This window comes from Falco cherrug, chromosome 1, assembly GCF_023634085.1.
Source record: "Falco cherrug isolate bFalChe1 chromosome 1, bFalChe1.pri, whole genome shotgun sequence".
NCBI classification, from domain to species: domain Eukaryota; kingdom Metazoa; phylum Chordata; class Aves; order Falconiformes; family Falconidae; genus Falco; species Falco cherrug.
Window position 1 is genome coordinate 41,172,179 of NC_073697.1, and position 22,032 is coordinate 41,194,210.

At 41.0% G+C, this 22,032-nt stretch overlaps 1 protein-coding gene across 1 annotated transcript in view; it reads left to right on the plus strand.

The window, feature by feature from the left end:
• The window catches only part of DDRGK1 (DDRGK domain containing 1), a 40,556-nt gene extending 20,754 nt beyond the window's left edge, over window positions 1-19,802 (plus strand). Inside the window, exons 5-9 of the mRNA XM_055708051.1 lie at window positions 8,140-8,262; window positions 10,420-10,458; window positions 15,039-15,095; window positions 16,477-16,525; window positions 17,835-19,802. Of these exons, the coding sequence (XP_055564026.1) occupies window positions 8,140-8,262; window positions 10,420-10,458; window positions 15,039-15,095; window positions 16,477-16,525; window positions 17,835-18,007 (441 nt within the window). The 3' untranslated portion in view covers window positions 18,008-19,802. The remainder of the gene's footprint in view (window positions 1-8,139; window positions 8,263-10,419; window positions 10,459-15,038; window positions 15,096-16,476; window positions 16,526-17,834) is intronic.
• Window positions 19,803-22,032: the final 2,230 nt, after the last annotated feature.

The following is a 22,032-nucleotide window of genomic DNA, read 5'->3' on the forward strand; positions in this document are numbered from 1 at the left end:
TGGCTTCCTCTGGATCAGTGTCTACCACTGTTCCCCTGCCCATGTGTTTCAGTAGCACCAGCTTCTGCCTTGCAGTCACTGCTTTCCTCCAAAGTACTTCGAGTTTCTCCCCCTCGTACTTCCAGCTTGGAAAGACGCAAGATGAGCTCTGATTGCCTCTAAAGCACATCTGTTGCCCATCCTGCTTAGCATAACAGATAACTCGGATGGCGAGTGGTATATTCTTTTAAGTGTTTTGTTTCCAACCAGTTCCCTGATCATTTTATTTTATTTTATTAATATTTTCCCTAAGGTTCTGGGAATGTGATATTGTTGAAATCCTGAAGTTGGTTGAAGTGAACCGAATGACCCTAGTACTTTTGGGGGAATTAGAAGGGCATACTGGCTGGATGCTAACATAGTTTTAAGTGTCGCTTCCTTTAGAAGAGGCTAATGAACAGAATTTCAGTTCCTTCCAGAGTGGTAGCCAGTATGGCAGGTGGATTGCTAAGCAAAGTGCAGTTGAGCTTGGCAAGCCTGCTGAAAAGAAGCTGCAGCACAGGACAAAGATGTTATCCTGTTGATTGCCTATGGGTTTGACCTGGGGTATAGCTGGCTAATCAAGATCAGTCAGGCATGGTTGAAAAGTTGAGTAGAAAATAAGGGTGAAATTCTAACTAGAGATCTCTTCTCACAGAAAGTGCTTATTAACATAGCTAGCTTTTTTTTCCAAATTTGCTTTTGGTCAGTTTAGGGCAGAGTAATTTACTTTGGTTGAATGAGGAAAATCTTACTTGTTTTTATTTTAATTTTTAGTATTCCTAGTAAAGACTGCACTAAAATGGTTCCACCTCCGTTTTACAAGGCTCAGTGAAAGAGAGGAATATAAACCAAGGCTCTGATTTTTTTTTTTTGTTCCTTTTGATTTTTTTTTTTAAATTCCCTGCACAACAGTCCAAAGGAGCACTTGCTAGAATTTTTAAAATTGCTCAGATGGCTGAATCTAGCTTGCTATTCACTTTAGCTGATACCTTCCTTGGTTACCTAAATCTTGTCATTTTAAGCTTTTTTTGTTGTTGTTGTTTGGTTCATTCCTTTGTTTTCCCCAGTAGTCTTTATCAGGGCAGCAAGCCAGCCCACCAGCCTACATCATGAACATTATTCTGCTACTCAAGGGAAAGTGTTTTCAATATTTTATTTTTTGCTTGGGTCCAAGACAAATTGATAATTCAGTAACTGCTGAGTATTTTGAACATGGATCAAAGTAAATGTATCTGACAATATTTAATGTCCATCCACAACTGGTTTCTAGTAATTTTAGTCTCTGTCTTCGTCCAAGTCTTTAGCAGGAAACTGAACAGTTCAAGACTTGTATGTGTTTAGGCTGCATTGCTTGAGTTCCTGCTTCAGTCAGCAAAGAAAGCAGCAGTATTACAGGGAGCATGGTAATAACAAGACTTCAGTGTTTCAGTCTTGACTGGGTGATAGGAGGGGAAACAAACTGAATGAATAGATACTTGATTACTGTGTGTGTAAGCGTAACCTGCCTTTATGATCGTAACATCTTATCTTTCAAATCTTGTTACAGATTGATTGTATGATGTAAAAGATACTGCCTGTCTTTCCCAGGCCCCTAGAAGCGATAAAGGGATCATTGGATTTATTGTAGTGTTTATAGAATACATAAGGTAAAATGTCATTTATACATTCCTCTAGAGAAAGAATTCATTTCCACAAGCAACGTTTTGTCACAAGTGAGCCCTTGTAGACTATTCCCCCATGTAAGTTAGGAAATGGAAAGGCAAAATTACAAAATGTAGCTCAAGTAGTGGTTGATAGTCATGAGATAAAAAGCAGAGGGTAGCTGGTTGTATGATTTTTGGAGGCAGTTTGATTACTGACATTTCAGAAGTTTATATAGTCCCATGAGACACAAGAAATTCAGGGTTTATTCCTAAGGTTTGTCTGAGCAATGTTATGGTTGTCAGCTTCATTTTTTTCCCTTCCTGTTCCAGTACATCAGAATATTTCTGCTGGTATAGTGACAGTGGCAGGTTTTCAAACAAGCGTAACCAGCTTTGTTAGTTAAATCTCAGTTGAACCTTTTTTTTTTTTTTTTTTTCAATCTCTCTCCCAAAAATTTCTACCAAAATTGGGCTAACTTCTGTGAACATTGAGATTGTCTTAGTGTAAAGGAGAGTTTCCTTTTGGTGTTTCAACTACAGCCTTAAACTAATAGCTGAATCCTAGTCGTCAGCAAACAGTGATTCCTGCACCATTAAATACCATCTAAAAGTTTGTCAGATGATGAGGGAAGCCAAATAGATTCAGGAGTATTGAAACTCATGTTGCAGCACACAGATCTTCTAGAAATTCCCTATTGTTGTTCTTTATTAAAGTCACTGGGACTATTAACCCTTTCACATACATACCCCACTCAAGTAGATTGAGATATGAAATCTAGTGGAAATCATGACTACTTGAGTCAGATGAAAACCCACTTCGTTTTATAAGCAAATGGATATCTCCAGTCATTTTTGGACAACTCGCACAGTGCTATACTACAAGTGGGAACTGTACCTTCAAGGGAGTTCTAGGGGCTAAAATCTTGCATATTCTTCAGAAAAATAACCCTTGGTTCTGTTTAAATATATTTGTATGCACATATAAATAAAGTGTGGTTGCCCCTTGGCTTCAGTGTTGCAAACCAGATAATATATTTTTAAATTAAAGTTTCCTTTCCAGTGTTCTGATGACCTGATTGGCTATGTGTGTGAGGAAGCTCCTTGCTAATTGGCATTTGCTTCAGCTCTGCTTTACCCTGGGGATTTCCCTTTCACTCTTGGAGTTTTTTAGTGGTGCAATGGTTTACCAACCGACACCTTATCAATGAGAGCGAACTTCCTCTGATGTTGCAAAACAGTGTCTTCGTACAAAGCCTTGCAGATTGCTCACAGAAGAGCTTTTTTTTTTTCCTGTGCACAGGGATTTTTGTAGATTTTACTCCCTCAGCCTAGCTTTGCCCCGCTAAGGAAACTGCTTGTGCAGGTGCAGGGCTCACAGATATCACTCTTCTATACTAAAATGCAGCGCTGAACAGGGTGTGTTGCTGTGGACTACTCTGGAAACATAGCTTAGTACAGTAGAGAAGGTACCAGTCTTCCAGTGAGCAAGCTTTTAACTGTTGTGAAACAGAAGGCCACAGCAGGAGTGGGGACCATTACATTAAAACAAGATCTGTATTTCTTGAACATAGATAGCTATGCCCAAAGTTTCCAAACTAGGGCAATTTTATGTAGGCTTTCAGTTTTGCATTTATGTGCCTTAAATAAAAATGGTCTGGATGAGCTAGTGATCCAAAAGGTCCTGTTGAAGCTTTTGAGAGCTAAAACCCAAAAGTTTTGGCTCTTTAATTTGATGTTTGATCATGTAAGAATTGGCACCAAGTTTTAAAATGTTGATTGTTGAGTTATTATGTGTAGCATTATGTGACCGTCAAGATTTGTGTGCTTCTCAGCAGAGCCTTTCATTATCTGTTTGGCATTTATATCCACTATTCATACACAAACAGTGCCTTGCTGGAGACTGATGGAAACTACTACATTGTTTCAGCTTAAGCATCAGTTTTCAAGTGTGTACACTTTTCTGAAAATCAATTTCTTCTAAGGAAGTAAACATTGAAAAGCTTGCAGAAAGCTCATTCTACTGTGATTTTGAGAGGGTGAGGACTTTTAAGAACACTTACTCTGTCTTTCTAAAGGTATTTTTTTTATTTTGTGTCTAAACAGTGAAGGGGGCAGGAATCTTAGAGATCCATCTACTATGTGCCAAATTATTTACAGTAGAGTGCCTTTTTTCTTCCTGCAGAACCTGCACTAACAGTCCAGAAACTGGATGCTATACAAGGAGGGTTTCTTTGGTCCATGAACCTCAAAGCATTTGGCATAGAAACCAGTATGCTCTTTCTCATTCTGCACATTAAAGAAACAGCTGCAAACAAGGAGCAGCTGGTAGCAGGTAGTAGTTGGAGTCCAGTGTTTGCTCTACCTTCCTCACTAGCAGTGAGATCTCTTCCACTTAGCAGTCAAATAAGCTGCCTAGAAGTGATTTGTTTGTCAGCAGGTTGGTCCTTTGTCTGATTTGTAGGGGAGTTGGCACAGCACACAACTAACAGCTTCCTCTCTAGGAAAGCTGCTTAGGCAAAGCTCTCAGAAAAGCTACTTACTGTATAGGTCAGTATCACTTAGTCTCAGTGTAATTTTAAATGGGTCACTGCAATGAAAGTTAGGAACAGTGGTTCCGTATCTTCTTGCCAGACCGTACTGTAAGGGTCCTCACCTATTGCTAAAAATAGTATTGCATGATAAACCTCCAAAGGCTGTAATCTGTCAACTAGGCAGAACAGTGCAGTTACTCAAGCAGCATTCCAGGACTCCAGAGGGATTTGTGATCCCAAGAGTCAAGGTTGTCTTCCAGCTCTAAGCCTGAAAGTTTTCAAGATGCTCTGGGTTTCACCTGATACAAGATTGGGCTCTTGTGCGGTTGTGTGTTTTTGATGTCATAGAAATAATCATTGTGATCAAGGTAAGAGTTGAACAGAAGGTGGTGATCTGAGAGGAGCCTCACAGCAAATCCAGGTCCTTGGTGGGATGGAAAGAACCTGGAGAGCAGTGGCAGGACTGGGACTGGCTGCAGTGGGAAGTCAGTGCTCACTAGATTTGGTATAGGAAAGGGGTAAGGTTGTTGCAAAGTGTCTCCCAGAGTGCTGGAGATCCACAGGGTGCACAGAGCTCTGGAAACTCTTGGGTCTCTGCCATATGAAGTGACACATGGGACTCATAGCAGGCATGCAGAGGTAGAGTCGATCCAGCAGTGATAATGTGGACATTTCATCAGAAAAAGGAGAGAAGGAAGAAAGCTTTAAGGGATTAATTTTAATTTCAAACACACACACACACGCCCCAATGAAGACATTGGTCAAAGTGAGAGAGTTTGTTCTTCACGCCATGTAGTAAACTGATCAAGAAGAAATCTTCACACTGTAGCAAGTTCCCCAGTTTGAGTAACGTTGAGGTGGGTGAGAAGTGAACCTGCTTCAAAAAAAAAAGAAAAAAATTTAAAAAGGCTGCTGAAGGTGAGCATCTGCAGTCACTGAATTTCCATGATGCTGGGATTTCCCCACCACCCCACCCATTGCTTAAGGGAGGTGGCCCAGCTGTTATCTCTCCTCTGAGCCACATGCTTTACCACTTAACTCCACAGCAGTTAATGAGATCAGAGTGAGGAGAGGCAAAGAAGCCTGACTGGCAAAGATGTGGTTTTCTTAAATTTATATTTGTGCTGAGTGCCCCCTATATGACTTGCATGAAGCAAGTACTGGGCTCTGTTTCATTAGTAGACCCTGGGGCGCTAAGAGTGTTTCTGTGTGTGGGTTATGCATGCAGACAGACTGTTTTTTGTGGGAATGACACCTGTCTAAATTTGACCCTGCACCTTCCATGACTTAGGCGTGCAAAAGAAGAGCGCTAGCGTGATGGTGAAAAAAATAGCTGAGAGGGAGTGTTGATAGACAGCCTGACTTCGCTAGGGTTTCCCCTGCTCAGCCTCACTGCTGTTGCTGGTTGCTTCTCCCAGTGCAGTTGGGCAAAGTCATCTCTCTTCTTGGCTTTGAACCAGTTTACAATTTGGCTATATCATTCTTTTTCTGCAGATTGAATCATAGGTGAATTTAGGTAGTAAAGCATGTGAGACTGTACAGGAAGTGGCTGGGATTTTTAGTTATTAAATGAAAAAGCTTCTGGAAATAGTGTTATGGAGGAGGCTACAACCGCCAGGAAACACAAAGCTTTCAGAGCTGACATGCTTTAGCTACTGAAGCAGTGGCTCAGGCCACCTGGAAATGCCCTGCTGATCGTAGTATCAAAACTTAGGATCTGGCAAACAAACTCATGTTGGCTTTTAAGGAGACCACGAAAGAGGGAGTGATAGCAGAGTCCTTTGCCAGTCTTGCAGCAGAGTTGCTTTTCTGCACATGTTGCAAATGGAAGTACTAATTGTTACATGCTGGTATGCTTTAATAAAATTCAAGGTACTATTCTTCAAATAGGTAAGGAGGACAGGAATGAGTCTTGTTCATTTGTTGTTAGACCTTCCATAAACAGGAAAATATTTTTTAGTTATTGTTGCTCTCAGTTATAAATGGGATGCTGTCTTCTCTTTTTTCTTTTCTTCATAGAACCATCTAGAAATTACCTGCCAAAGCAATTTTCAGGTTTTGTGATTATTGTTTTTTGTCACTTCAAATCCTGTTGAATTACAACCTCTGTAATAGACCAGGGGAAGAACCTTATTCTTGTATTTCCAGGATCAAGTCAAGATTAAATTTAATGCACTTAACAAGAAAAGAAAAATTGCTTTCATTTCCAGATGAATTATGGTTATGTTGTTCTTGGCACCTGTAGCACTTATAAGGAAAAAATGAACTGTTGGGCTTTTGCTAATAGTTGTTACAGTGATGAATGACCCAGAAAATGGTCTTGTTTTTTCTTGAGGCCTTCCTCAGATCTATAGGGGTTTTTTTATGAGATAGCAGTTTAAAAAATGGTTTTGACTTTGCACATACGATAAGATCCTTTTGGTCCTGTTTTTCTCAAACTTGCATGTAGGTAGTATTCCTTCTTGTGACTTCATGGGAGTTTGATTAAATAAAATTAGGACCAAATACACTTTCTCTTAGTTTTTTATTGAAAGGCAAGCCTCCCATCCCCATTTCTGGAATCTTGCTGGTTTTGGCCTTACATGGCATCTTTTCTAATATGGACATTTTTCAATATACTCAATGACCTGTTTCTGTCTCTTCATGCTTTAATCGAACAAGCGTTTGCTCTCCAGCTGTTTAAGGAAGCAATTACCACATTAGTGACAAAGATATAGCATGGCAAGCATTTAGAAATCAATAATTACGAGATAAATTCCTATGATAATAGGAAAGGCATACCCTGAGATTGTCACTGAAATCTAAAGAACTCATCTTAGTAAGTTTTAGTCAAGCCTTTGCCATGTGATAGCAACTAGAGGCCAGTCAAGTTGGAATCTCATTGTACCAGGTGCTGTACAAACATAAATTTCTCTGTGGAAGAAACAGTTCTGTAAGGAAACATTTTTCTTCTGTGTGAAGTTAAACGTGTGAAGTGTTTCAGAGAACAGCAAAACAAGTTTTAAAAGAAAATGATGGAAAACCTGCAAATTTATAACCTCCCAGTAAAAACCTGTTCTTTTTTGAAACATTTTTTAAAGTAATCTATCACATTCCAAAAATTTTAATCACAGTTTTGCTTTGGAAATGTGTGACTATTCTATATAACCTAGATATAAATCACTCTTTTACTCATGTTGGGCTTAGAGTTTTCTGGGTCTGCATAAGTTCGGTTTTTTTAAGACTTAACATTTCTTGCAGGGTAAGTAAGCAACTGGAAGTATTTTTGTTGTAAATAACTAAAAACAGAGCATATAGGATTTGGTTAACAATCAAATATCTTTAAAACCCCTTTTTTTTAATACAGTAATGCTTTGTCTCCTACATCTAAAATATTTTATACAGTTCTTTACATTCCATGTAGATGTAGTTTGCTTCTATGTCATAAGAAAGAGAATTTACTTGAAACACTTTTACAGGCCGGCTTCTTCCCACACACAGATGGACACCAGTGTAACTCCACTATTCTTTGTGATCATTCCCAATGTACACTAGTGCATGTCAAAGCAGAATTGGGGCCAGTTACTGAAAATGTGGATGTTGCATCAAAGTACAGTTAGGGGCAGGGACTTCCTGTCACGGGATTTACAGAAGAAACATATTCATGCAAATTAAGCAAGCAGTTTGCTATATAAGTGTGTTTTTTCTCCCCTGTGTCAGATCTGTTAAGAACCAGCCTAGCTATATTGTGTGTGAGCTTACATGACCATGTGAGATGGTTACTACCTTGACGGGTGCTGGTCAAAGTAATGATGCCATCAAGGGAGAATTTAGACTCATTTTGGAAAATCCTAATCTGCTGTCTCTCTTAGTAAAACCAGACTGCAGATAAAGAAGATACTTACTTAAAAATAAACCTTATTTGGGGAGGAGCAAACTGACCACTTGTCACCTTTCCTGTCCAGGAAGAGGAAAAAAGGAAGGCAAAGGAAGAAGAGGAGAAAAGAGAGTATGAAGAGTACCTGAAACTGAGGGAGAGTTTTGTAGTTGAAGAGGAAGGGGTTGAAGAATCAATGACAGAGGAAGAGGTATGTATGTTAGGCTGTCACTGCAGTTTCCTTTATCATTAGGCTCAAGTTGCCCTTACTGCATTCTGTCTTGTGTAAAACAAACTTGAAAGTCGGAGTCAGCCAAATGTTTTTGCTTGTAGAAACTAAATTATGTATATGGCACAAGTTAACCTGCATTATTTCCTGGGGAGTGCTACAGTTCCTCATACCAGACTCCTACAAGTTAGAGTGCTAAGGCAAATGCATATTGCTGGGAGTTAGTTCTCTCCCTTGATCTAAGGACTGAAATAAAAGTAATTCTGGAATTCAGCTAATCTTTCTGTCGTCGGCTCTGCCCTACCCATGTACAGTGGGCCAGATGAAAGTGAGGCTAAATTTGGAGTTTGGTAGTGCCCACATATCTTTAGGGGAATTGCTTGGGTTTGGTTTTATTTTCTAGACCAAGAGCTGCTGTGAAATCAAATTAAAAACCAAGCTCTTGTCTTAAAAGGCTTCTGTTAAGAGAATTCATAGGACGCAGCCCTAGTGCTTATGGGTTGTACGTCGGAAAATTGTGCATGCAGTGTTGCAAATGATTGCTATGGTTGATAGCATTTCAGATTTGTGCATAACGTTCTAGTATGCCGCTCCTGTGGCTGCCTGCGGGCGCACTTCTGGGGATGGGGGTTGAAATGTGATATTTGACATATCACAGCAAACTTGAAAAAAGTTTCACTGTTGTGGGAGGCAGTGTTCTTATTCTGTCTGCTGAAAACCTGTTAGCTTCATTTTAATTGCTATCAAATGCTGAAATTGCTCTTGGGTTGTAGCAGTCAAATTTGAGCTGCATTTTGTGATCCGTATCCTTTTTCAGGACCATGGGTGCACTCGCCTCTCTGCTAAAGCAACCCTGTTGAATTGAATGGATTTCCATCTAGTGTGACTAAGAGTGGCTTTGGGCTGAGGAGCTTGTAATGAGTCAATACCGCTTGACATTAGTCACAAGTTCTCACTGTGGATCTCTTCCCATTAAGATAAATTCCTCCAGTATGCCAGGATTAACACCAAGAGAAGTTGTAACCTGCGATGGGGAATTTCCTAAAATGCATACTTTCTATTAAATGTTCCTTCAAAAATGTGTGCCTATCCTGTTAGAAGATCAGATTATACCTAAATATTAGTGTTCCACTTTAGATGCCCTTTGAAGCTAGAATGTGTTTATTGTCTGTGTTCCTACAGCTGCCTGTCAAGGAGAAATTAATCTTTCTATATGTGGGAACCGAGGAGGGTGTTTCTCACTCTAAAGAGCTTGGCAGGCAGTTGATAATGCCTGGATCTCAACATAAGATATCCTTGATAGGGGTGGGGAGTTAGAACTTTAACAGTAGGTGATTTGAAAGTCATCATCAGAAACAATAACAGGTACGTAGTTATTTGGAGACACCAGTCTTGCAGAAATGGCAGGCCACCCTTCTGCCTTGTGGCAGAAAATGTACTGAAGCATTTTAGTATCCTGTTACAATAGCTGACTCTGCCTTGTGGTGTTGAGGCTAGTGTGCTGAAAATCATGCTGAAAATCAAGGTCCTGAGTCCAGAGCCAAGCAGTTAATTAAGGCTGATTGATTTCCAGGGTTGTAAAGTAACCTGATCTCCTGTTGACTTAAATGCACATTGTTTGCATTGCCTTTGAAAATTGAGCCGCTTGTATTAACATGCCAAACTTCAGGTGCATAGCTTTGGAAACGGCTTGAGCTTCCACATGTGCTGTGCAGCTGTGTGCTACACTTGACCATCTGTATGAGCTGTCTCCTGAATCACTCTTACTTTACCCCTGTACAAAATGTCCTCAGTGTGTGTGTGTAACTTCATACACAATGGACAAACTCACCCAGCCATGGTTATTTTAGGGTATGTATGATGTGAAGAGTAAAAGATTCAGAAGATTTCCTTTCAGGAAATACTTAAACACAAATTCTACTTGAGCAATGTTCTATCTTAGTAAATACTTATTGTAAATTCCTAGTTAAGATTAAATCTAGATATTATTTTTTTCCAGTTCAAATTCTCCCTCTGTGTGTAATATTTAAAACTTCGGAAGTATGCAAAGCAAACACTTAATACTTGTACTCAAGAAGTTTGCAATGCATTTAATGTTCATGAGTTTAAAATAACAGCTGTTTTCCTTGCTGTATCCAGACTCGCAGCTTTCTAATGGAATTTTTGGAATATGTGAAGGTAAGCTACCGTTGGTCTTTCTGTTCCTTTTATACTTGTTAGACTGTGTAAAATACCCTTGTCAAAGAGCTGAGTTGCAGAAAGAAGGGAAATCTTGACATCCACTTTGATTTACTTAAATATTCAACAAGTAACAAAAGTGGTACCTTGGCTAAAGTCTGCATTATTTACTTAATCATGTGTGAGCATGTCCATCATTGTTAAAATAGTTTGTAATATAGCTGTGTCTTGGCTTTTGGGGGCAGGATTGTAGCTCTTACCCTCTTTCATAAGGATAGGCATTATAAACTCTGTGCCTGGTGGATCACCCTCAGAGTTTATAAACAGCAATATTTGCTGTCAGTTGGGATTTGGGTCATTCAGGCTTTTTGTTTGTGAACATCAGCTACTGATTTAGAAAATGATCTCTACATTTCAGCTCAGCGTAAGAATTGCTGTACCAGCATGTGGCCTGCCATGCGGGATGTGTTTGTGTCTGAAACACTGGCCTTGTAAAGGTCAATCCAACTTTCCATGTGATTTCTTTTCTTGTTTTGATCCGTGCAATTTGCAATTGTTGTCTTAATGTTCGGAAGCAATATTTAAGAATAAGATCACTTGTTTTTAACAAGGTGGTTTAGTCTCCCATCATATTGTATGGTTGATTATTTAAAACCTGTGGTGTGTTCACAAGGATTTCCATTTTTGATCTGTAAGGACAAATGCTTCTTTCTCCACTGTTGGTCAAGTGCGTTTTTCTACTCTAACAATGTTACACAAATCTTTCATCCTAATCCTTTCCTCCTTCACTGGAAACTGGACTTATATCTCACAATGTATGTCATGTGTGAAAGACTTCATTAGTAAGCAAGTCACTTGTGTACTTACTGAAGTCCTAACCATTTTGTTAATCCAGAATCTCACACTTTGGGCCAGTTTTGCATATCCATTATCCCAGCCAAACCACGGACTTACAAGCAGATTTGTTTCATGGGTAATGCTTTGCAAGGAGTCAGTGTGAGTGAGTGCCATGCAAGTCTGAACAACGGCTTGACCTGGAGTTGCTGGAAAGCTACAGGTGCAAGCGCCTTTTGCTGTGCTGCTCTCTGCCTCCTGCGTCACTGGCACTTTTGGTAGTGTATCCCATTGCCAACAGGCCACAGTGAGAGAGGTTGCTAGGGTTGCATCTGTCGAGCACTTTCTGGGCAACAGTCTCTGGGAGTAATTTGGAAATGTGTAACCTACTAGATCTCAGAGTTAGGATTTACTGCAGTCCAAATGAAAATAGCCCCTGTTCTGTAACCAAGTCCCCAGCATAAGCTAGTCATCTCTGATCAGAAGCACCACCAAAAGCAGGTGAGACAGCTGAGAGCAGATTGTAAACGCTATGGGTAACATGCTTAAAGACCCTGAGTAAAACCATGGAGTGACGATGAAGCATCAGATGGCACATTTCACTTTGCAGCCACGTGGTGATTTTGATATTCTGTTTTACCCAGAAGCCAGAGAGATCCCTTTGAAAGGGAGGGGAATTCTGAAATGGCAGTGTCTGTTCAGACCACCCTCTGTTTCAATTACTATCCATGGAAGTAGACTACATGGTACGGTGTGATCCCAGTTCACCTGTTCCCATCTAAGGCTTTCAACATACTGCCAAGCTGTGGAGTAAGGAAAATGTGCTGTTCTTGATAAACAAGCTGCCCTAGCATAACAGTAGGTAGAACATGTCCCTTGGGATCTTCTGCAAAAATGCGGGGGGGGGGGGGGGGGGACACGGTTCAAGGGATAATGCAGTAGGGTCTGTTTCTGCACATTGGCCTAGTAGTTACCATGGGTGGAACAGATTAGTCACAAACTCTCAGTTCAGTGTTCAAGCACATATGTATAGTTTCATTAGTCACTTCTACTTGACGTCAGAGAAAAGCATGGGCTGAAAACCTAATTCAGAAGTACTTCAACACCTGATTTCCTATGTAGAAATGAGTTTCAGAACTAGGGCATTGCTTTCTTTTACAAGTTTTAGTATTTTTTTTTAATCTTGAAAGTATGCTTAATATATAGATTATGTATTGCGCTTATATTCTGTTCACAGAAACCGTTGACTTGTATCAAGAAGCAGTGCTAAGCTGCTAGTAGCTGTCTGAAAAGTGTATAAATTAAGATCAAGTGACATTTTTACAAAACAAAATTTAATCTAGCTCTTCCATTGAATAACTTATTTTACTGGTATAACTGACTGGAGATAGCTCACTCCATGCTTCATTCCGAAGTGTGTTTGAAATAAAATGCAGCCTCTTTTCTTCAGCTCTGCCTCGTGGGATTGTTTTAAATGGGATTTTTCTTAAAGGCACCAAAAGGATTGACAATCCCCAATTCTGCTTTTCTGAAAGCTAAGTATCTCCCTTCCTTTGGGGGTTACATAGTAGCCCTGCAACCAGTTTAACCCCTCTGCTGCAGTATCACCACATCACACCCTCAGCTGTGGCAGTCTCTGCTGCGGTTGCTGTCCTGTGTGTGTGTTTGCTTCTTACAGTGGCCAGTCCTCAAGTTATAGACTCGACTGCTCTGCTCTGAGGAGCAGAATAACCAGTTCTTAATGGGAGCGTTATGGTTTTACTTAGCAGTGCTGTAGCTGCACAACACACCTTACAAACCAGCTCTGTGGGCTCTCTAAGCACTTCAAAAAATTCATAATGAAATGGGCAGAGGTTAAAGAGTGGCTGAGCAGTTCCCTTGCTGTGGAGCACTAGCTCTCTTGGCCCAGGGAAATAGGAGCCTGCATTTTCTCCATCAGACTGTTCTCACCCGGCTTGATAGTGTATCATTGAATGCATCTGAATTACAGCCAGTAAATTGAAACAACAAACTACATTTGAAGGGGATAGCAAAGGACTCAAGCTTTGATCCTTCCTGGTTTTTCTTAAAAAATCATGCTTACAAGATAAGGGGGAAAGAATGTTATTCATCTTAATCCTGAGAGCTCTTGCTCTGTTTCATCCCTCGCTGAGGACAGTGGCAGAATCATACCTAAAATTAAATTAGTTCAGTAAAATGTGGATGTGTATATGTGGCTCTATGAAAGTTAAGTCTGTCTTTAAATCGTAAAGCATGTGGTGAAGTGTTTTGTTTGCTTGAGACCTCAAAATGTCATTATATTTCAGAGTGTGTGTGGGGAATGCATCCAAATTCCACCCCACCCTCTGGGCTCTTATTCACAGCAGGATCTATCTTGGAAACCTTCCATTAAACTTGGTCATTGAGGGTGAATATCTTCAAATGAAGGTTTAAATCCTGTTTTTCTTGTTTATGTGGCTTTGCACCCCCTCGCGCCCCCCCCCCCCCATCCTTTTAAAAGAAGATGTGACGAATCTTGGCAGTTCCCAGCTCTGAGAACTGAATTCCATGGACTGGTTCCAATTCCATGCGTTCAGTCTATGGTATTCAGTTCTCTAGCTTGGCTGCATCAAACTTCACAACTACTAAGTCTGTGTGTGGCTTTTTTTGTCTGATTTTTGTTCATGAAAAAGATTCATCTATTTCAGCCTCTCAATTTCTAATTTATCAGTGTCTTTCCAGCGTACTCTCAAGATCAGAAACAAATGCATCTGTTGTTTGAAGTATTGCATCTGATAATGTAGATGTAGCTCATGTGGCCGTACATATATGGCTCTTAGGAATGTGGTCCAGAATGTTAACTGAACAGTTTTCAAAAGCTTTGTATTTTCCAAGGTCCTTGCAAACAGCGTATCCTTTTACTGCTTCTAAACAGACAAGTTTCTAAAACTTTTGCAGATAAGAAAACAGGAACCAAGTAGCTCCAGATGAGTGCACCAGGTGTTTTCTCTAATTCTCTGGAGCTACAGAGAAGCATAAAACCAGATGTGAGCAGTGATGACTGTGTCCTGACTGAGAGAGGCTGCAGTAAGAATCTCTGTCAAAAGCCAGATGAAGATTTGCAGTTCCTGCTTCTGCTTTTGTTCTCAGAGATCGCTGCACTGCCTGTGCCCGAGTGTGTTAGCAGTACACTTCCAACACTGACAATTTTAATAAGGTGTTCACTTGCTTAGGAAGATTAATATGGCATTAATACACAACATTAATACACAACATTAGTGAAATAGGCTAAAGTTCATAATGCTGCCAGTCTTGTCTGGATTTTTATGTATGTGCCAATATGTACCAGTGATCTTTTTAAAAGGTACTTTGAAGCATCTCTCAAACAAAAAGGGATCTTGTTAAAGCATACTGAAAATTAAAGGTAGCAGTTGAGAAAGTCAGCATGAGCAAGAACAGAGCCATAGCTGTTTATTGTGATTGTGCTCATCCTGTCCTCCTAACATAAGAAAAGGTTCAGGATGAACACTGGCAAATGTATTTGAGTCTTTACTTAAGTGGGTCAGAGCATTCACGCTTTCCATAGAGCAGACTGGTTTAAGTAACTGAAGTTAGTTTTTCATCAGAGAAAAGTGCTTACTAGGAAAAGTTAGTTAGAATGACAGGTTCTACTTTGTCTATTAAATGCATTATTTTATTTGAAAGGAAAACAAATATGTTAACCCTCTAATTCATCAGCTGCGTTTAACTCTTGTTTATTTCCATAGAAAACAAAGGTAATCCAGCTCGAGGACTTGGCTTCACATTTGGGTTTAAGAACACAGGTAAGGACTAACTTTTGGGGTGCAAGTACAAGCCATGACTTTAAAAGGACAGGAAAGTGGAGTAAATAAGGGTAATAGTTACGCAAGTGTTTCAGCATTACTGAAAATGTCTGGATTTTGGTCAAGATCAGCAGTCGGCCCTAAAAATGTGGCCACTCATCGAACTACCACCCGGCTGGTGAAGGACTGTTGTGCAAGATTGTTTCAGTGAAAAGTGCTCACTCTGCCTCTTGCACAGCTGCCTGTTGGGTAATGTATCCTATAGTGTTTGCAAATGTGGTAATAAGGCAATTCAGGCTACTTGGGGATAAAAAGCAGAGCTAGAAGCACGTTCAGACACCGTCTTCGTAATTGGAAATGTTAGATTTGCAGACAATCAATAGATGAGGTGTTTTGCTCCAATTGCTTGTGTATTCTTAGAACACTGAAGAATTTGTATCTTCTGGTGCATCAAGAAAATTGTCCTGCTCAGCACCATATAAGCCTGTCAAAGTGAGCTCATGGTGTGATATCTGTCCTTTCCCCTCTCCCCGGCCCCATCCTTTTCCTGTTCTCTAAACATTTTATGTTTTGACTCTGAAGAATAGTCATGGCTTGGTTTATTTTATTATGAGAATATTTGACATGTATTTCTAAGTGACCAGTGTTTTCTGTTGTTGTGTACCTTAATCTGATCTTGGGGTACCTCAGCACAGCATCTTACGCTGCTGTAAGTCCAGGCTGCTATGCCCCTTCCTCTCTCTTAAACCAGAACTGGTTTAAGCATGCAGTGAGGCAGTTGAGGGAATTTATCTGGTTGAAATCTAAACTATAATTTGCTTCTGTGGTCACATAAATACAACAAAGGGAGGGAAGCAGAACTGTGGGAGCCAAGGTTTAGATACTTGCTGAAGGTGCGGTGGAAATGCATGCTTGGAGTAACTATAGAGTCAACCCAGCAATAAATTCAGCCAGTTGTTGCTTTGCATTAGTAAAAGAGGTTTCCTCTTTAAACGGAGCAGGAAAAAATATAAAAAGCTCTGGAATGTATCGAGTGTAGCCAGGTTCTTGGAGAAGTACCTAAGTGCACTTCATGGAACTTGCATGTTGCATTGGCACTATACAGCCTTTCCCTGAGAAGATTTCTATAACTGTCCCCCCACATTCCTTGTACAGCCAGGTAACAGCAATAGAAGTCTTATTTGGGGGAAGGGAAGTTATTTGAACACCCCAGAGGGCTTACTGCATCTGTCTGTGTGGAAATACCAACATGTATCCTTTACTGTAGTCTTTAACACAGAGGATTTAAATGTAAGCTTCCATCTGTATTTTATCTGAACATGCAGAAGGTTTTTTTTCTCCCTCTTGATCAGGTTTTTATTCCTTTTTCTCTTCTAAACAGGATGCAATTAACAGAATCCAGGACCTGATGGCAGATGGCACTCTAACAGGTGACAGCCAAAACACAAAGGGGAATTTGTTGTAGCTGGTGAATAGGTGGCACAGAAAATGCCTTTGCTGTGGTAGAGAGAGGCTTCCAGTGTAATTTCTGTTTTTAAACTGCAGAGGATCCTAGCAGGACTTGATAAATAGGTATTTTCATAATTGCTGCTTCAGCTGCAGTGTAACTACTATTTAAAGCACGTTGGGATCTGGTTGCTCCTGTGATACATTATACAGGGGTGGGGGGTGAATGTTCCCAACACTCAGGAACCAGCACAAGGCTTCTGCATGTTGACTGAGCCCTGCTGAAGGCCTTCTGGGATTGCTGAGCAGCCAGCTGCAAATGGTGTCTTCTGAAATCTGAATTTAAAAGAATCACTTGGATGTTTTGGGGTTGTTTGTAATTTGCTAACATGTTGTGAAAGTGCAGTGGCTAAAGCCAGGACCATGGCATGGCATGCTGTGGGAAAGGCAAACATGCGGGAGCACTCCAGGATGCTAGCCGTGTGCCCATGCAGTCCAAGTTGGAGCGTAAGCAGAGACCGAGCACGTGGGTAGTTCCCTGTCTGAACAAGTCTGGTTTATTACCGGGCAGCCTTTTTCTTTCCAAGGATGAAGTAAGAGAAGGTGCCACTGCAAACACTTACTAATCTGATACTGTGGCCATGGCTGGGAAACATCCACCTTGGTGGGTACCTGTGGATACCCATTCAAATGACCTAGTAGCGCTCTGAATCAAAGCATAAGGATGTGTACTGTCCTGGCTGTGTCTCTGGCCTAAAATGCATGGCAGTGGGGCGCTCCGCCTTGTGTTTGATCCTGTAACGCTTTAAAAACAGAGGTATCTGATCTCACTCTTGATGGAGGGACTGAAATACAGAAAATAAGCTTCATTCCCTTTTAGAGCGGTTGGAATGGCTGAGCTGGGCCCCGCAGGGGCTCAGAATCACCTCCTGGACCTTTCTGCCACTCTCTTTTCTCCACCAGCTGCTTGGGCCCAGAACATGGGCACCAAAACTATGTACCCAAAGTAGCTGCTGTGGTACTCCCAGCTAGCTGCACACAATGAAAAAAAATGTGTAACTTTGAACAAAATTAGTCTTACCAAGGCACTTGGCTATTGTTGTAGCCCTGCTCAAAGACCCAACAGCAGAGAGGAAATAAAAGCCTGACTGCTAGCACATTGTCCTGCCTGCCCTAGATGTGGAATGCAGCCTCAGCAGTTTGAACATCCCTTCCAAAAGAAGCAACTGATGTCTGTTGGGAAGTGAGAGGAGCCAGAGTGCTGACTTCAAGGTCCTTTCTTTCCCCCTGTAGGTGTGATTGATGACAGAGGAAAGTTCATCTACATTACTCCGGACGAGATGGCTGCTGTGGCTCAGTATATCAAACAGCGAGGACGAGTCTCCATCGCAGAGCTGGCCCAAGCAAGCAATTCCCTGATCAACCTCCAGCCTGACAGCCAAGCTGTGGCTCCAACTGTGGCGTGAAATTGTGGTGTGAGAAAACCCAGCAGGAATTTAACCTTTTAATGAATAAGCCACATAATTAAAAACAAACAAAGAACCCCTCTAGTCCATTCACAGTGCTTCAAGATAGGATGCTCTTTTTAAGGGTCAGCTGCAAGACTTGATCAAAAGTGTTTCTTCTTTTATGTTAGAGCTGGTATAAAATAGGACAGTCATTTGTGCAACAGAGGCTAGCCAGGAACTTGGGGCTAAAACACCGATGCACCTGTACCCTGGGAATATCAGTATTTACATGGTTACTTTATCCTGGCAGTCAGTCTCATGTGACTATACCCAAACTTTTTCCTGTTACCAGATTCTGATGTATCAAGTATATCTGGTTTTGATTGCATTCAGAATTCTCCAGGCTTTCTCTGCACTTTAGGGAGCTGTATAACTTTGTGGCAATGATGTACACAGCCCAGAATAATAGGTGTGTAGGGCTGAGGCTTGCAGATTGTGTCTTCTGGATCAACATTGGAAGGATAGAGTAAAAAGAAAACACTGCAAGTGTGTCTTTGTTCTTACTGAAATATATACTGAAACTCTAGAAAGAGAGCTTGCTATATTGTGAGAACTTCCAGAGGTTATTTCAGAAAACCTTTGCTATATAACTTAAGTTTTGCTCGGTTTATATAATGTAAAAAGTTCACTCGCAGACAAGCTGTGTTATTTTTCTGTAGCCAAGAGACAGAAGCACCTCCAGGGAAAGGCACTTGCCTCATCTATTGTGCAGGCCAATTCTACTGATACCAACCAGATTCTGATGATTCATCCTTTGAAGTAAGAGCCAGCTCAGTGCATCTGAAGGTCTCGGACACCCCTGCCCCATGGCCTTTGTGTTCTGGATGTTTAGGGGTTTTTAAATAAAGAAAAATTCAGGCACTGAGTCATGTGATTAATGTTACCAGTAAATTATTATTAATGTATTAATTGTAGGGGTCAGTATATGTTGCAACGGAGGGAAGACACAGTCACTCAATATGAGTGATCAGCAGACTTCATTTATTGTACCTTACAGTCACCTTTTATGCCTTGTTATAATTAGCTCATACATATTACAAAAGCTAAGCTCATTATTGGTTAGTTGCCTAAATACCAAGCCTGCCCCTAGTTTGTCTTCTGTAGTTATCTGTTCCCACCTGCAACATTCTTTTCCCACCCCAATCTTCCTGTTACTGTGTAACAAGGACAGCCAAGGATAGTGTATTTTTGCTTTACTTCAGCTAAGCTGAGAGGGATGTGCATTTTTGTCCAGCCAGCTGGACTATGTCTATGTGACCCTTTTCAGCTAGCCAGTTATCCACAAGTATATTTCCTGCATATAAGAATATTTATATTTTTAAGAGCCTGATTGATGCTTTTTTAATTCTCTTTTCTGAAATCAAAAGAATCTATGTGGATATACAGTAATTGGGGAGGGCGAGAGGGGCTGGTTTTGTCTCTACTAAACAGAGACACAACTTGAGGAGACTAAAAGCTGCGCTACCAATGAGACTAGATAGCAATAAAACAATGGAATGGCGCATATTTCCTTTTTAATCTCTGTACTGCTGCTGAATGTGATACTGTGCAGGAGCGCTGAGGTACAGTGCAGTACCATGTGTTGATGTGAAAGATCAGTACATCGTTACCGTGCTGCACAACAATAATCAGCAGAGAAATTACTTGAGATTTGAGGCTTGTAAAGTCTCTTAATTATTCAAAATTTGATTTTTGCCATGATTTTTTTGTTCGTTCTTAAACTATTTTTGTAATAAAACAATATTGAAACAATTGTGGAGATTTATATTAGAGATTTTTTTAATACTTTTTCAATGTGTTAAAGGGTTTTAGGAGATAAAGGAGCCAGCTAGCAATGCCAGCCTCCAGCATGCCAGTCAAAGACCAAAGGTATTCCATGAAATACACAGAAATAACTCCAAAGTACATTCAGTTTCTGTGAATGTAACAAGTAACACTATCTCGGGTGTGCAGTGCAAGCTTACTTCTGCTCTGCTAGTACAACTGCATCAACAAAACTGCCCTGCCATTTAGCATGGTGTGTGCAGTCTTGTACACACATCTGTATCTTAGCTTGGCCAAGATTCGCATCTTGTAGTACTAGAATAATCCAGACCATTTCATTATCGAAGTTTCACAGGGCTGTGCCAAAGCCAAAAGGGTTGTCTGTGCAGGACTCTATGAAGACATGAGTAAAAGCTGCAAATTAAAGGAGGTGCTAGGCAGAAGAAAGTGATAGCCAAGTGTTTATTATGAGCTGAATTGATGTCTGTTAGAGGGCTCTGACATTAATGAGCACCTCAGAGGCGTGACTTACCTAAGCTCCAGAAGCTTCTGTTTGGAGCTCTGGGAGAGTGTTTCCATATTAAGTGAAGCATGTGAGGCAGGCAAGGTAGCCAGACCGAGCCCTTTCATGTGAGATGTGGGTCACCAAACAAGTTCTGTAGATCTTTCTGCATGTTGTCTGTCAGTGTGCGAGACAGAATTTAACCTGTAGGTCCCTCCTAGTGCTGAGCTCATACCTAATGCTAGGGTTTGGGGCTCTGTGCTTGCTTTTATCCATGATTCTTTACTAGGGATTCCCAGCATTGCACTTTGGACCTGACCGTGGCCATGCTGTTCCTGAGGTTGTGGAATTAATTATGTGGAAACTGGAGCATAGGTCGGTGATGGTCTTCGGAAGAGCTAATTGTCATCTGGCTTCACTGTGTTGTAGTCTCAGATGTGACATCAGCCACTATAAGATGTGACCAGGGTAATATGTAGATGGGGCTTGGAGCAACCTGGGCTAGTGGAAGGTGTCCCTGCCTGTGGCGGAGGGTTGGAACTAAGATTGTCTTCAGCATCCCTTTTAACCCAACCCAGTCTATGACTACGTAGCTGTGCCAGCAGCTAGTGTGTCTGTTGTAGTCCTCCTCTAGCATTGCCATTCCCGTTCTTTGCACCCAATTGCATTGTTTCAGTGTTCAGGAAAACTCACTTTTGTCGTTTTGGGGTGCTTTGTGATCTTCACTGCATGTGAACTGAGAGGCCAGACACTTACATGAGCCAGAGAAAAAAAAGTCTGGCTAACAACAAGCACCCACAGGCTTCTAAATCTTCTGAAAACTTCGGTGGAAGCAAACTCTGCTCTGCTTTGAAGAAATTATTTTACTTGCTCAGGTTTTCTAGATAGCTTACAGAGCTAAGGACAAATGGATATTGGTGCTGTGACCCGCAGGTCCGTTTCAGCCCTATGCCTTGGGGAACAGCCACCACTATTAACTTGTAACTTATTTTTCTGTTAAAGAGCATTATGATATTTTCTGGGAATCTACTTAGAAGATAGTTTGAAAACCTTGAATACAATTACTTCAGGCCATTTCTTTAGATGGTTTATAAATGAAGCATTGTAAACCTATGCTGCTGCCTAAGTCTGTGCTCATGCTTTTTCTGTGAAAGTGGAGGGGGAAGAAATTAAGGGCTATGCCCCAAAAATTATTTCACTGTCAGAATTCATAAATCATGTGATAACTCACATTTTGTATATCCCCAGGCAGGCAGTTATCCCCACTGGCACTAAATTAGGAGACATCCACGAGTGCTGTGCCGTGTCCCCAATGACCTGGGTGAGGATGGAAGCTGAGGATGCTGGCGGAGAGGTGGAATGGTCCATCAGCATGTGGGGTGCTCTCCTCTCCTCCTTCCCCAGTGCTTTAAAGCTAGCCCTGACCCTCTGTTACAGGGAACTGCTGTCCCATGGGATGATACAAGCTTGACCTGACTTGTCCACAGCACCGATCCACCCTACGTGCTTATGGAAAATTTTACTGGGTCAAGTACAAAACCGGGCTGCCATGTTCATCTGTGTTAGTGTGGTCCTCTCCCTCACATCTGTGTGCTGGTGGTGGCTGGGATGGAGTTAATCCTGTTCACAGTAGCTAGTAGGGGCAACGTTTTGGATTTCTGCTGGAAACAGTGCTGATAATTCAGGGATGTTTTAGTTACTGCTGAGTAACAGTTAA